The sequence below is a fragment of the Salvelinus alpinus genome, chromosome 21 (genome assembly GCF_045679555.1).
Source record: "Salvelinus alpinus chromosome 21, SLU_Salpinus.1, whole genome shotgun sequence".
NCBI lineage: Eukaryota > Metazoa > Chordata > Actinopteri > Salmoniformes > Salmonidae > Salvelinus > Salvelinus alpinus.
The window spans coordinates 4,190,840-4,207,805 of NC_092106.1; the positions used below are offsets into that span (position 1 = coordinate 4,190,840).

The following is a 16,966-nucleotide window of genomic DNA, read 5'->3' on the forward strand; positions in this document are numbered from 1 at the left end:
TAGTCCTTGGTTCACCCCAGACTTGACTGCCCTTAACCAGCACAAAAACATCCTGTGGCATACTGCATTAGCATCGAATAGCCCCTGCGATATGCAACTTTTCAGGCAAGTCAGGAACCAATATACACAGTCAGTTAAGAAAGCTAAGGCTAGCTTTTTCAATCAGAAATTTGCATCCTGTAGCATTAATTCCAAAAAGTTCAGGGACACTGTAAAGTCCATGGAGAATAAGAGCACCTCCTCCCAGCTGCCCACTGCACTGAGGCTAGGAAACACAGTCACCACCGATATATCTACGATAACTGATCATTTCAAAAAGCATTTTCCTACAACTGGCCATGCTTTCCAACTGGCTACCCCTACAGCTCTGCACCCCCCGCAGGAACTTGCCCAAGTCCCCCCCACTTCTCATTCACCCAAATCCAGACAGCTGATGTTCTGAAAGAGCCGCAAAATCTGGATCCCTACAAATCAGCCGGGCTAGACAATCTGTACCCTCTCTTTCTAAAATGATCCACCTGAAATTGTTACAACCTCTATTACTAGCCTGTTCAACATCTCTTTCGCATCGTCTGAGATTCCTAAAGATTGGAAAGCTGCCCTCTTCAAAGGGGGAGACACTCTAAACCCAAACTGTTATAGACCTATATCCATCCTGCCCTGCCTTTCTAAGGTCTTCAAAAGCCAAGTTAACAAACAGATCACCGACCATTTCGAATCCCACCGTACCTTCTCCACTATGCAATCTGGTTTCCAAGCTGGTCATGGGTGCACCTCAGCCACGCACAAAGGTCTCAAACGATATCATAACCGCCATCGATAAAAGACAGTACTGTCTATCACAGTGCCATCCGTTTGTCACCAAAGCCCCATATACTCCCCACCACTGCGACCTGTAGTCTCTCGTTGGCTGGCCCTCGCTACATATTCGTCGCCAAACCCACTGGCTCCAGGTCATCTATAAGTCTTTGCTAGGTAAAGCCCCGCCTTATCTCAGCTCACTGGTCACCATAGCAACACCCACCTGTAGCACGTGCTCCAGCAGGTATATTTCACTGGTTATCCCCAAAGCCAACACCTCTTTGGTCGCCTTTCCTTCCAGTTCTCTGCTGCCAATGACTGGAACGAATTGCAAAAATCACTGAAGCTGGAGTCTTATATCTCCCTCTTTAACTTTAAGCATCAGAGCAGCTCACATATCACTGTACTTGTACACAGCTCATCTGTAAATAGCACACCCAACTACCTCATCCCCATATATATATTTTTTTTTTGTTGCTCTTTTGCACTCCAGTGTCTCTACTTGCACATCATCATCTGCACATCTATCACCCCAGTGTTAATGCTAAATTGTAATTATTTTGCCTCTATGACCTATTTTTTTGCCTTATCTCCCTAATCTTACTACATTCGCACACACTGTACATAGATTTTTCTCTTGTGTTATTGACTCTACGTTTGTTTATCCCATGTGTAACTCTGTGTTGTTGTTTTTGTCTCACTGCTTTATCTTTATCTTAGCCAGGTTGCAGTTGTAAATGAGAACTTGTTCTCATGCTGGAACATGAGGTGATAGCGGTGGATGAATGGCCTCAGGATCTCGTCACGGTATCTCTGTGCATTCAAATTGCCATCGATAAAATGCAATTGTGTTGTCCATAGCTTATGCCTGCCCAGACCATAACCCCACCACCACCATGGGGCACCCTGTTCACAATGTTGACATCAGCAAACCGCTTGCCCACATTTTGCCATACAAGCTGTCTGCCATCTGTTCGGTACAGTTGAAACCGGGATTAAATTGTTAAGTGCACACATCTCCAGCGTGCGAGTGGCCATCAAAAGTGAGCATTTGCCACTGAAGTCGGTTACGATGCCGAACTGCAGTCATGTCAAGACCCTGGTGAGGATGACGAGCACGCAGATGAGCATCCCTGAGAGTTTGTGCACAAATTCTTTGGTTGTGCAAACCCACAGTTTCATCAGCTGTCCAGGTGGCTCATCTGAGAAGATCCCGCAGGTGAAAAAGCTGAATGTGGAGGTCCTGGCCTGGCATGGTTACACGTGGTCTGCGGTTGTGAGGCCAGTTGGATGTACTGTCACATTCTTTAAAACAACGTTGGAGGTGGCTTATGGTAAGATTCAATTCTCTGCCAACAGCTTTGGTGGACATTCCTCCAGTCAGCATGCCAACTGCATGCTCCCTCAAAACTTGAGACATCTGTGGCATTGTGTTGTGTGACAAAACTACATATTTTAGAGTAGCCTTTTATTGTCCCCAATTCAAGGTGCACCTGTATAATGATCATGCTGTTTAATAAGCTTCTGGATTTGTCACACCTGTCAGGTGGATGGATTATCTTGGCAAAGGAGAAATGCTCACTAACAGGGATATAAACAAATTTGTGCAAAACATTGAGAGAAATAGGCTTTTTGTCCATATGGAGAAAAATAATAGATATTTTATTTCAGATCATTAAAAATGGGACAAACATTTTACATGTTGCGTTTATATTTTAGTTCAGTATATAATAATGTACTCTTTTTAAAATTTTGGCTCTCATTAGACCTGGATTCAAATAGTATCCAAATGTTTTGAACGTTTGTTTGAGCCTGACTGAAGTGCCATAAGGGTGGGGTTTGCAGTTTTGTGACTACTCCGCTGGTCCCATTACACCAGGTAAGCTCAATAAAGCGCAGCTAAAGTGTTCGAAAGAAAACAAATACCAGTTGAACCCAGGCCTGGCTCTCATCAGACGGAATAACTAATGAAGGCTGTTGTAGGCTACAGTTCCTCTAACAAACAAAAAGTGTTCCATGGTGTTCAGTGTTCCTTGGTGAGTATATTCAGTACTGGAGTTGCGTGCTGATGAGGACTATGAACAACCCAAACATGCATCCTTTTGGGCTTGTCTGGTTTTCATTAACATTCCAACTGTAATACAGGAACGCTTTCAGGCTGTTTCAAGTCACTCTTCTAACTCCAACCTAGCAAGAGATGCAGGAAGAATACAAAATATGTATTGTTTTTGTGAGATATTAATCTATTCATTTTAAATAAATTATCCCCAGCGTGGATTATCAATTTAGGAAAGATGATATTACACTAGTTCAAAGTTCAGTGGTTCCCAACCAGGGGTACAGGACCCCTGAGGGTACTTGTCACGCCCTGACCTTAGAGATCCTTTTTTATGTCTCTATTTTGGTTTGGTCAGGGCGTGAGTTGGGGTGGGCATTCTATGTTTTGTGTTTCTATGATTTTCTATTTCTATGTTTTGGCCAGGTATGGTTCTCAATCAGGGACAGCTGTCTATCGTTGTCTCTGATTGAGAACCATACTTAGGTAGCTCTTTTTTCCACTTGTGTTTGTGGGAAGTTGACTTTGTTTAGGGCACATAGCCTTTGAGCTTCACTGTTTGGTTTTGTAGTGTTTATTGATTTGTTCGGCGTCAATTTGGATTAAATAAAGAAAATGTACGCTGACCACGCTGCACCTTGGTCCTCTCCTTTTAACGGCCGTGACAGTACTTTTATTCCCCAGGTCGTTGCTGTAAATGAGAACGTGTTCTCAGTCAACTTACCTGGTAAAATGACGGATAAATAAAATTAAAATAAACTTGGCCTACCCACAGGGTGTACTGCAAAAGACTCATGAGCTCATAGGGTTACTGGTAAAGTGCACATGAGGGAGTGCTTCAGCTGTACTCCGGGCAGAGCCAAATTCAGTTGGTGGTACAGTAACCGAAAAAGCTTGGGAACTACTGGTCTAATTAAATTAAAACCAAAACGTGGGTTATATAACCGAGCAGATGTTTTTTTTTGTGTGTGCAGCAATGACTCTGATTCACAATACAGTGCATTGTTAGATGATTGCCAACATGGTTTGGGCCAATCAGTAAATGTCACCCTCTAGTGTTTGCTGAAGACACTGCTGAGGCACAGCGGCTTTCTGAAGAGACTACAATGGTGCAGACAAGTACATTTATTATGGAGTAATAATGAGAACAGAAAATAATGAATGTTTTACCATAATGTAGCCTGAGTACTAATGATGCGCGGGTCAGCTGTTTGTTCTCCCGCTCCCACACACAATTGCTAATAAGCCGAAGTTAAAATCTCAGGCCCACACCCGACCCTAAACTGCAAATATAGAAGATGTGCTGTACAGTTCCCTTTTTTCTCTCTTGAACATTTATAGAAGAATGACATTGTTCTTCAACATTGATTAATTTATTTGGCGCGAGGACAGTTAGGCCCTAAAGCTTAGGCTTACTCACTAATGCCAGATAAAAAATAATCAAATAAAAACCTCAATGTAGCCTATAAATATGAATTGCACAAGAAATAAACATGATTTATGGGTCTTTTAATAATGCATTGTTTTCACTTAATTCAACCCGTCCTCCACCCATCCAACCACACAATGTTTCCTGACCTTAAACCCGCCCGCCCCGCGAGGCAGGGATGACAATTGGGTCTTGATAAAAGAAAATACAGTAACATGATAAGAACACACTCTGTGAGTATGGAGCACAAGCGCTGGTCTGTTAATTGCTTGCAGGGCATTTGTTTACACTGGGGCTCGGTTAGGGGCACAGCTGTTCCTCATCAAGGCTGGTCTGGGCTGATGTGTTGTATGAAGTTGTAAAAAGAAAACATTTGCAGCCCTAGGAATGCAATGGGCAAAAGATGGTACAAAAACATATCCTCCTTTTTCATGCTGCGGTGAGTTTTAGTGCAATAATAATGATGCCCAACACAAGTACAACGATGGCTATCCTGGACGGCTCTGTCTCACGCCCTGACCATAGAGAGCTGTTTATTCTCTATGTTGGTTGGGGCGTGACAGTGACTAGGGTGGGTTATCTAGGTGATTAATGATCTATGTTGGCCTGGTATGGTTCCCAATCAGAGGCAGCCGTTTATCGTTGTCTCTGATTGGGGATCATATTTAGGCAGCCATTTCCCCATTGTGCTTTGTGGGATCATGACTATGTATAGTTGCCTGTGAGCACTATAGTAGCTTCACATTTCTTTGAGTTTCACTACCTAATAAAGAGGATGGAACCATACCACGCTGCATCTTGTTCCACTCATTATAATGATCGTGACACTCTGCTGCCACTGTTGCCTCTCCAACTCCGTTTGCATTATCTGCCTTCAAACATACAATGGGAGATAATCAATACGTTATCCCACTTTCACTTAGATAACCATAGAATACACTTTAAAAAATCACACAAGCAATTCAGTAGTTAATCAGCACATGCTTGAATTGTGGATCTCCTACCCTGCATGAGCAAACTATTGCAGCAGTTCCAAGTAAGACGAAGGGTCGAGGTGTGTAAATATTTGTTAACAGCAGGTGCGATCTCTAACGTTAAGGAAGTGTCAAATTTTTTGTAAGAATACCCCATGATAAGCTGCAGACCATACTATTTACCAAGAGAGTTTTCAACTTTATTTTTCGAAGCTGTCTATTTACCATCACAAACCAATGCTGGCACTAAGACCGCACTCAATGAGCTGTATAAGTAAGCATTTCACAGTAAGGTCTATTGTATTCGGCGCATGTGACAAATAGAAATGAGATTTTATTTGATAGGGCCATAAGTAAACAAGAAAATGCACATTCAGAGGTGGCGCTTCTAGTGGCCGGTGATTTTTATGCAGGGAAACTGAAATCTGTTTTTACCTCATTTTTACCAGCCTGTCACCTGTGCAACTAGAAGCCACACAACTCTAGATCACCTTTAACCCACACACAGAAACTCATACAAAGCTCTCCCTCGCCCTCCCTTTGGCAAATCTGACCATCCTCAAGATTCCTGCTTACATGCAAAAACTCAAACAAGTGACGCATTCAATACGGACGTGGTCAGATGAAGCAATGCTAAGCTACAGGATTGTTTTGCGAGTACAGACTGGAATATGTTCAGGGATTCATCCGATAACACTGAAAAGTTTACCACATCAGTCACTGGCTTCATTAATAAGTGCTTCCACGACTCGTCCCCACAGTGACGGTACGTACATATCCCAACCAGAAGCCATGGATTACGGACAACAGCCACACTGAGCTAAAGGCTAGAGCTTTCAAGGAGCGGAAATCCCGCTCTGACCACCGACGAGGTCTCAACCAGGCAAAGCGTGAAAACAGGACTAAGATTGACACTCGTCAGATGTGGCAGGGCTTGCAAACTATCATGGATTACAAAGGGAAATCCAGCCGCGATCTGCCCAGTGATGCAAGACTATCAGAAGAGTTAAATGCCTTCAAAGCAAGCAACACTAAACCATGCATGAGAGTACCAGCTGTTCCGGACGACTGTGTGATCTCGTTCTCCATAGCTGACGTGTGTAAGACCTTTAAACAGGTTAACATTCACAAGGCCGCATGGCTAGACGGATTACCAGGACGCTTACTCAGAGCATGTGTCTTCACTGACATTTTCAATTTCTCCCTGACCCAGTCTGTAATACTATAGTCCCTTTTGCCCAAGAACGCCAAGGTAACCTGTCTAAATGACTATTGCCCCATAGCACTCACATCTGTATCCATGAAATGCATTGAAATTGAAAGGCTGGTCATGGCTCACATCAACACAAACAACCCAGACACCCTGGATCTCTATTGCACTCCACACTGCCCTCTCCCACCTGGACAAGAGGAACACCTATGTGGGAATGCTGTTCATTGACTACAGCTCAGCATTTAACACCATAGTGCCCACTAAGCTCATCACTATGCTCAGTTCCCTGGGACTGAACAACTCTCTCTGCAACTGGATCCTGGACTTCCTGACGGTCTGCCCCCAGGTGGTGAGAGTAGGCAACAACATATCCGCCATGTTGACCCTCAATCCGGGGGCCCCTCAGGGGTGTGTGCATAGTCCCCTCTGTACTCCCTGTTCACCCATGACTGTGTGGGCAAGCACGACTCCAACACCATCATAAAATTGGCTGACAACTGGTAGGCCTGATCACCGACAATGATGAGACAGCCTATAGTGAGGAGGTCAGAGACCTGGCCGTGTGATGCCAGGACAACAACCTCTCCCTCAACGTGAGCAAGACAAGGAGCTGATCATGGACAACAGGGTATTATGGGCCATATCTCATCGATGGGCTATAGAGGAGCGGGTCGAGAGTCTCAAGTTCCTTGGTGTCCACATCACCAACAAACGATCATGGTCCAAACACACCAAGACAGTCATGAAGAGGGCACAACAACATCTTTTCCCCCTTAGGAGACTGATTTAGCATGGGTTCCCAGATCCTAAAGAAGTTCTACAGTTGCACCATCGGAAGCTTCCTGACAAGTTGCATCATTGCCTGGTATGGCAACTGCTCGGCATCATAAGACCATCCGACCAGTACATCACTGGGGCCAAGCTTCCTGCCATTCAGGACCTATATACTAGGCGGTGTCAGAGGAAGGCCTTACAAATTGTCATAGACTGTACTCTCTACTACCGCACGGCAACTGTTACCGTTGCATCAAGTCTGAAACCAACATGACCCTAAAACAGCTTCTACCCCCAAGCCATAAGACTGCTAAATAGTTAACCAAATAGCTACCCTGACTATCTGCATTGACCCTTTTTGCACTAACTCATTTGACTCCTTACAGTCGCTGATACTGTTTATCTATCCTGTTGCCTAGTCAATTTACCCCTACCTATATGAACATATCTACTACCTCAATTACCTAGTACCTCTGCACATCGACTCGGTACCGGTACCCCGTGTATATAGCCAAGTTATCGTTACTCACTGTGTATTTTTTCCTCCTGTTATTCATTTTCTATTTTTCTCTCAGCATTTTTGGGAAGAAAGCATTTCACTGTTAGTCTACACCTGTTGTTTACGAAGCATGTGACACATCAAACTTAATTGATTTGATTTGAAAAGGGAGACAGCAGCATAAGGTGTTAAAAATTGACCATCCTAGGTAGGATGGCACATTAGTGCAGACTTGGGTTCCCTCCATTGTTTCTGTTTTTCTGTAGTTGGACGTACTAAAGGTAACCAAGTTGGAGCTGGTCAATGTATGTCCCAAATAAGCAGTGGCGATTTTAGCATGGAAATCTTGGTGGGGCAACCTCCCACCATTCATTGCACTATAATGGTGACAAATAGTGCCCACAAACTGTTAGGGCCTACATAAAGCTGTCCCAACAGCAGAGCTTTTTTTTCAGCTCCACGTAGTGAATCCTTACCACTGCTACACCTGGCTATCAGCGGAGGCTTGTCTGGCTGCAAAACAGTTAATTCAGCCTAATTTACTGCCCTTTTAAAAACATGGCTGATATGGCTGACTTGTTTAAACAAATGTGGTTTCTACTGACAATCGAGATGTACAAACTATGGCATAATGGGATGATGAGCGTATAAGAAGCAATCCATAATTTTGATTAAGACATTAATGAGCGAGCTAGGACGGACGTAGTCAATATAACTATTTGTTCAGCATTTTTTAAATGTACAGCGACAGAATTCAGAACATGGGACCTTCTTACAGTATTCTCCCAGTACACCAAGTCAGAACTGTAGGATAAGTAAAGGGGGCATATAAGCAGACAATTCTCTGGATTTATGGTGCTTCAAGAGAACTGCGAACTCTGAAAAAAAGGTTGAATCATGATGTCAGTGATCTTCAAGTCGGCGCACTAGAAAGAAGCCTGAGTTCCCGACTTGGAATTTCGAGTTTGATGGATGTATTTTCCCAGTCGGAGCTAGTTTTTTTCTGACTTCCCAGTTGCTTTGAACTCACTGAAGTCTGAGATTTCAGAGTTTCCAGTTGTTTTGAACCTTGCAGAAGTCATGCTGGATTGACAGCATGGCCAATGTATTCAACCTGTTATGGCTCATGGAGTTGAATGTTTATCCTTCTAAGCTTGGAAAAGAGACCGTTAAACCCAGACTTTGACCACACACCCACTCCACTGAATAGTCGGCTAGTGATTGCTTTACAACGCTTGCAGTTAGCCACTGATTCCTTCCAAATCTCTCATTGTTGAATTTGTGATTCCAACTTGTTGTGTAATGTTTATGTCTAATGGCCGAAAAGCACCGATAGGTTTTATCTAAAATTTCTCTTCATAATTTCTCTTCATATGACAAGAATTAATAAGTATTTGCCAGTAGATTGTCGACTTGATTCATGATGATGACTGCTAACTTGCTAGCTAAGATTTTGAAAGTATGATGCTGACATGATCAGTCCAAACAAAGCTACGGTAGATATAACGTGATTTGACGTCATTTTATCTGTGGCCAATGACCTTGAGCCTTCTTGGATGTGTATTTCTAATGTAACTCTATAGCAGCACCCAAGGGGCTTGAATTTTCGAGCTCTACCCATAGATTTTGCGGTGACGTAGTGTCCCCATGAGTAACAGAACACTGAGCCAATCACGGCGCAACTAGAGAATATTACCAACCCCTATACTCCATATTTTCCGCTGGCTGCCCCACAACCACAGAAAGCACTGAGCAAGGCTGAAACACCTACATTTTGGAGCTAACTTACTCAAAAAAGCAAAAAAGAGACCATGTTTGTATGCGGCTTTATTAACTCAATTATTATTATTATTCTTACATTTGTTGCAAACTGATATGTGACACGTATTAATGCCAAAATAACATGCAAAAATGAATGACGGGTCGCCACTGCAAATAAGTGGTGGTGATTGGGGATCAACAGGCCTTTATTCAGTGGTTGTTTTAATTTGCTGCTACTTTGGTTGCAACTCAGATTCAAAAGAATCCTTCCCAGCAGAATCAGGTTTAATTACTCACCTGGGGGGTACTATTCAGTAAATTGATAATCTGTCTTTCTAAAATATTGATTACTTTGCTGTGATGCATAATCCAGTTCCAGTAGTTATTATTCATTTAAAATGATAGAATGACCTAGTACCTTGGTGCATTTATGCTACATGATAAAAATGCATGCTTGCAATAGTACAATTCAGGGTACAATAGTTGGACATCACTCCATTTGAAGAAGTTTTAGTAAACTGTGCACATTTTCAATACCCCTGAAAATCTCATGGCGGCACTCTTGGTCTTTTTGTGTTCAGATACTGCTGTAAGCGGTCCATTATGAACCGAAGAGTTGACTGAAATAAAGGTGAGCTTGTGCTCTTCAGCGGGGTGGCAGTGGCAAGCACTCACTGCTATATGACTGGAGCTGTTGTCACAGGCCTAATATACTGTATCAAGCCTTTATACATTTGTTTGTAGAAAGTGTAGTTAAGGTGCTGCACGGGATATTGAACGCTTCGAAACCACACGCCCCTACTTAGAGCACGTGACCTTTAGAAATCCAATCCCCACTTGGAAGAAAAAGAGTTTTCCGTTACCATAGTTACAAGTACATTACACACTCAAATCAAGAGGAAGAGTAAAGTTTGTCATCCACAGCTATCGTAGCTACAGTAACTAGCTAAACAAATCAAATACCTTGTTTCCTTGGTATTGCATAATCTCCGTTTAGCAGATTACTAGTAAACAAATCAACATGACAAAAGAGTTCGAGGATTTTGAGAGTTTCTTGAAGAATGTTGATGAAATAAGTAAGTACTGTACCAGCACCACCACCAGTTATTAATCCACAGTAACGTTAGCTAGCTGACGTTAGGTAAGTGTGCGTTCGAGTTTGAAGCTAGCTAGAGTACTAGCTACTAGCAACTAACGTTAGCTGAGTGTGAAATTTGTTAGGGACAGATACAGTCAAGTCAGTTTAGCTGACTGTTCTGGTGAAAGACATAAGACCAATGTAGTTGGCTAACGTTAGCTCTAACTTTAGAATACTGTATCTAACGTTAGCTAGCTAGCATCTAGGCTTTCGGGGCAGCCAGTAGCCTAATTTCTGGAAAGCAGTGGCGGCCAGTGCCGTTTATGATGCGGGAGGACGATTTTCTTTTCTATTACAGCATGTTGGATGACTGTCATTCACATTCCATGCACCCAGTTCAATGAAACATAGATTTAGGCTACTACATGATACTAGAATTTTCCCTATACCTATCATGAGGTTGCTACAACCTAGCTTATGAATGAACGTTTACAACGTAGGTGCACACAGGTAGAGAGAAACATTTTGGATGATAGACAGTGACACAATCAATACCCCCTTGCACAATACCCCCTTTTTTCTCTCCATTTTCGCATATGTTGTAGTTTAGACACTAATTTACATTGCATGTGTTGTGCCCACCATCGGTTGAGACACAACATACTCTTGAATACAGATGATGTAAAATAGGATCTAAGCTACAACATATGCGAGAAAAAAATTATCAGAGTTTCTGCGTTTTTAGAGAATTTGTTAAATGTAAAAAACAAAAAATAATTTAAGAAAATTATAATAATTCAAGAAATTATCAAATAGTTTGTCAACCATTTTTGTAAGCGTTTAAATTAAATCAAACTCAACTGTTTATATTTTTCAGTGATGAAGACATGAATGTCTCATGGTATGGTGAGGTATGCAAAATGGGTAAACTTTGGTCCCTTCTGAATACACTGCTCAAAAAAATAAAGGGAACACTTAAACAACACAATGTAACTCCAAGTCAATCACACGTCTGTGAAATCAAACTGTCCACTTAGGAAGCAACACTGATTGACAATAAATTTCACATGCTGTTGTGCAAATGGAATAGACAACAGGTGGAAATTATAGGCAATTAGCAAGACACCCCCAATAAAGGAGTGGTTCTGCAGGTGGTGACCACAGACCACTTCTCAGTTCCTATGCTTCCTGGCTGATGTTTTGATCACTTTTGAATGCTGGCGGTGCTTTCACTCTAGTGGTAGCATGAGACGGAGTCTACAACCCACACAAGTGGCTCAGGTAGTGCAGCTCATCCAGGATGGCACATCAATGCGAGCTGTGGCAAGAAGGTTTGCTGTGTCTGTCAGCGTAGTGTCCAGAGCATGGAGGCGCTACCAGGAGACAGGCCAGTACATCAGGAGACGTGGAGGAGGCCGTAGGAGGGCAACAACCCAGCAGCAGGACCGCTACCTCCACCTTTGTGCAAGGAGGATCAGGAGGAGCACTGCCAGAACCCTGCAAAATGACCTCCAGCAGGCCACAAATGTGCATGTGTCTGCTCAAACGGTCAGAAACAGACTCCATGAGGGTGGTATGAGGGCCGACGTCCACAGGTGGGGGTTGTGCTTACAGCCCAACACCGTGCAGGACGTTTGGTATTTGCCAGAGAACACCAAGATTGGCAAATTCGCCAGTGGCGCCCTGTGCTCTTCACAGATGAAAGCAGGTTCACACTGAGCACGTGACAGACGTGACAGAGTCTGGAGACGCCGTGGAGAACGTTCTGCTGCCTGCAACATCCTCCAGCATGACCGGTTTGGCGGTGGGTCAGTCATGGTGTGGGGTGGCATTTCTTTGGGGGGCTGCACAGCCCTCCACGTGCTCGCCAGAGGTAGCCTGACTGCCATTAGGTACCGATATGAGATCCTCAGACCCCTTGTGAGACCATATGCTGGTGCGGTTGGCCCTGGGTTCCTCCTAATGCAAGACAATGCTAGACCTCATGTGGCTGGAGTGTGTCAGCAGTTCCTGCAAGAGGAAGGCAGGACTGGCCCGCCCGTTCCCCAGACCTGAATCCAATTGAGCACATCTGGGACATCATGTCTCGCTCCATCCACCAACGCCACGTTGCACCACAGACTGTCCAGGAGTTGGCGGATGCTTTAGTCCAGGCCTGGGAGGAGATCCCTCAGGAGACCATCCGCCACCTCATCAGGAGCATGCCCAGGCTTTGTAAGGAGGTCATACAGGCACGTGGAGGCCACACACTCTACTGAGCCTCATTTTGACTTGTTTTAAGGACATTACATCAAAGTTGGATCAGCCTGTAGTGTGGTTTTCCACTTTAATTTTGAGTGTGACTCCAAATCCAGACCTCCATGGGTTGATAAATTTGATTTCCATTGATCATTTTTGTGTGATTTTGTTGTCAGCACATTCAACTATGTAAAGAAAAAAGTATTTAATAAGAATATTTCATTCATTCAGATCTAGGATGTGTTATTTTAGTGTTCCCTTTATTTTTTTGAGCAGTGTATTTTGGCATTCACGTCTAAAAAGTTACTTTCTGACCACTTCTACCATGAGCAAATATGTATGGTAAGTTTTGTTCAATTCAAAAAGGGTGCAGTCAAAAAGTGATTGAAATTAAATGGAAAGACCCTTATTTGTTTCACCTTTATTTGTTTATTCCTGATAGGGTATCGTCTACAATAGCTAGATAGCTACTTTAGATCAGTGAGGCGCACAGTCATTTCAGGGTAATGCAGTGATAAAGAATAGTCTACTGCTGAAGGCAGGCTACAACCTTGACAAAGTCAACACATCTAATGGGATATTTTACCCAAATTACAAAATGTCGCTGGTTTCCTTACTCTGGAAGCAGTATATACAGTGTATCTTACCTTGTCTGAGTGCTTAAAATGTAATTTTGTCATTTGGGTGGACTATCCCTTTAATCTGTGTGATCTCGCTCTCTGTGGCCAATGTGAGTAAATTCTTTCAACAAGCCAACACTCGCAAGGCTGCCAGGACAGCACAACAGTGCCTCTTCCCCCTCAGGAGGCTGACAAGATTTAGCATGGGCCCTTGGATCCTCAAAAAGTTCTACATCTGCTCTGTTGAGAGCATCTTGACTGACTGCATCACCGTTTGGAATGGCAAATGCATTGCGCTCAACCGCAGCGCGCTACAGAGGATGGTGCAGACAGCCCAGTACATCACTGGGTCTGAGCTCCCTGCCATCCAGGACCTCTATGTCAGCCTTGGTTTCTCAAATGACTGCCTCGCCTGGTTCAACAACTACTTCTCAGATAGAGTTCAGTGTGTCAAATCGGAGGGCCTGTTGTCCGGACCTCTGGCAGTATCCATGGGGGTGCCACAAGGTTCAATTCTCGGGCTGACTCTTTTCTCTGTATACATCAATGATGTCGCTCTTGCTGCGGGTGATTCTCTGATCCACCTCTACGCAGACGACACCATTCTGTATACTTCTGGCCCTTCTTTGGACACTGTATTAACAAACCTCCAGACGAGCCTCAATGCCATACATTGACATTCAATGCCTGCCCGTCTAGCATCACTACTCTGGACGGTTCTGACTGAGAATATGTGGACAACTACAAATACCTAGGTGTCTGGTTAGACTGTAAACTCTCCTTCCAGACTCACATTAAGCATCTCCAATCCAAAACTAAATCTAGAATCAGCTTCCTATTTTGCAACAAAGCATCCTTCCGCGCTTCAGCAGGTATATTTCACTGGTCATCCCCAAAGCCAACTCCTCGTTTGGCCGCCTTTCCTTCCAGTTCTCTGCTGCCAATGACTGGAACGAATTGCAAATATCACTGAAGATAGAGTCTTATATCTCCCTCATTAACTTTAGGCATCAGCTGTCAGAGCAGCTTACCGATCATTGCACCTGTATCCAGCCCATCTGTAAATAGCCCACCCAACTACCTCATCCCCATATTGTTATTTCTTTTTTGCTCCTTTGCACCCCAGTATCTCTACTTGCCCATTCATCTTCTGCACATCTATCACTCCAGTATTAATAATAAATTGTAATTATTTAGCCACTATGGCCTATTTATTGCCCTACCTCCCTAATCTTACTACATTTGCACACACTGTATATAGATTTTTTAATGGCGTTATTGACTGTACGTTTGTTTATCCCATGCGTAACTCTGTGTTGTTTGTGTCGCACTGCTTTGCTTTATCCTGGCCAGGTCGCAGTTGTAAATGAGAACATGTTCTCAACTGGCCTACCTGGTTAAATATATATATATTTTTTAATATAATCAGGCGGTGTCGGAGAAAGGCGTGAAAAATGACCAAAGACTCCAGCTACCCAAGCCATATACTGTTCACTCTGCTACTGTCCGGCAAACGGTACCTCAGCATCGACTCTCGGACCAGCAGGCTCTGCGACAGCTTCTACCCCATATCCATAAGACTGCTATATAGTTAATTAAATGGTTACCCGCTCAATTTGCACTGACCCTATCTTGCAGTGACTCTATGCACGCTCACAAGACTATACAGTACATACACCTTACGTACTCACACACTGACACTCACACAAAAGACCCACACATTCACATACATTACATACATGCACACACATACAGTACATGTAGATAACACACACACACGTATAACGGCAACACAAATACACACATGCATACCGACACACACACACACACTTTTACAGTCATTACATGCTGTTGCTACTCTGTTCTTTATTTTTACTCTCATTATTATCTATCTTGATGCCTAGTCTCTTTACCCTGCCTTCATGTAAATGCATACCTCAATTACCTCGTACCCCTGCACATTGATCTGGTACCGGTACTCTCTATATATATATACTGTAGCTTCATCCTTGTGTATTTTATTCCTCTTGTGTTATTATTTCCTTTTTATTATTATTTTTTAACTCTGCATCATTGGGAAGGGCTCGTAAGCAAGCATTTCACGGTAAAGACTACACCCATTTTATTCGGGGGCGTGTGACAAATAAAATTGTATTTGATTTAATCTCTTTAGTTTACTCTGTGTAATCTGTGATGTTTTTATACAGGCGACCTGGTCAAGGATCTGAACTCCTCTGATGTAACGTCTCAGCAGAGAGCTGTGGAAAAGGCTGATTGCTACATAAGTACCTTGAAGGAGAAGGAGGAACCATGCAAAACACTCCTCAACAGGACGGTGATAAACACCAATCGCTCACAACAGGCACCTGCACCGACGGTAACAGCTCAATACTCACTCTCGCTCTGCACAAAGCAAGCACATAATGACTTTTCAGATTGTATACCAATCTACTTGAGGTCTTTCCTGTGGTCTGTAATAGGTTGGTTACGTGTGCATTGTATAACAGCAGGTACATTTTTAGCATCCTTTCGTTTGGCTAATTCGATTTTTTTGGTCTTAGAAGTTACAGTTGAGTAATTTGATGTGACGCTGCAGAAACGTGTGTTTTTGAATATTTTTCTTCTATTCTTTTATTTCAGGGTTCACAAAATGATCCCAGTTCAAGTGCAGGTGTGTAGAGCTAAAATGGGTCTCTGTTTTGCTGTATGATGAGATTATAAGGTTTGGAACAACTATATAAGCAATCATTTAGGAACCACTCCTTCATTTGAGCATGGAACTCAAGATGTGTAGCAGATCGCGATCTGTGAAACTCACCTGAAGTGTCTCCACTTGCGTTGACAAATAGCTAGATTTTCGGTAGCGCTACTGGGTAAGATGGTTCAGTAGGGCAGTGGTCCGTGTTTACGAGGCAGAGATCATGGGTTCAAGCCTCGGTATGAGCCGAGGAAGTGGTACTCGCTAATAAGTAAGCAGCGTAATGTCCTTCACATTTGCATAAATCAAACACGAAAAGTGTTTGCATAAATCAAACACGAAAAGTTTGGGTAGCGTCTGGCTCTGTATTACAGTGCATGTATCTCAAGTTAGGATTCGTCCCTTTAAAGGGGCCACCTGCGATTTGTAAACAATGTTATTGTCAACAAACACTGTATAGCCTCAAAGCAAAGTTAAAACTATCATTTTGATCTCATGGATGGTCAGTCAGTCCTTGAATCCATAGCTCTGTCTATGAATTTGAGAGTGTTTACATTTCTCCAGCCACGTCCCTCAGCTGTTTACCAAAACGCTGGCGGGATGGCCACTTTGTTGTTCTTTGAACTGCAGATTGCCCCTTCAAGTGCTTACATGGTACTACATCATACTGCCCAGAGCACTGGGTCTATTTAATCTGCAACTCCACCTTTAATTGCACTATCCCTAAACATTTGTTTAAAATAAATAAATACATCCCTAAACATCAATCGGCTTTACTCAGAATAAATACGATTCAAACCTAGTAAATTGCACCACACAGTAAAT

At 43.1% G+C, this 16,966-nt stretch overlaps 1 protein-coding gene across 2 annotated transcripts in view; it reads left to right on the forward strand.

Annotated features, from left to right (window-relative positions):
• Positions 1 to 10,383: 10,383 nt before the first annotated feature.
• ttc12 (tetratricopeptide repeat domain 12) overlaps positions 10,384 to 16,966 on the forward strand; it is a 40,207-nt gene continuing 33,624 nt past the window's right edge. The window contains exons 1-3 of one of the 2 annotated variants that reach the window (XM_071356558.1): positions 10,384 to 10,583; positions 15,651 to 15,820; positions 16,084 to 16,114. In XM_071356558.1, the coding sequence (XP_071212659.1) occupies positions 10,529 to 10,583; positions 15,651 to 15,820; positions 16,084 to 16,114 (256 nt within the window). In that variant the 5' untranslated portion in view covers positions 10,384 to 10,528. The remainder of the gene's footprint in view (positions 10,584 to 15,650; positions 15,821 to 16,083; positions 16,115 to 16,966) is intronic. The other variant, XM_071356559.1, reaches the window with a different exon arrangement.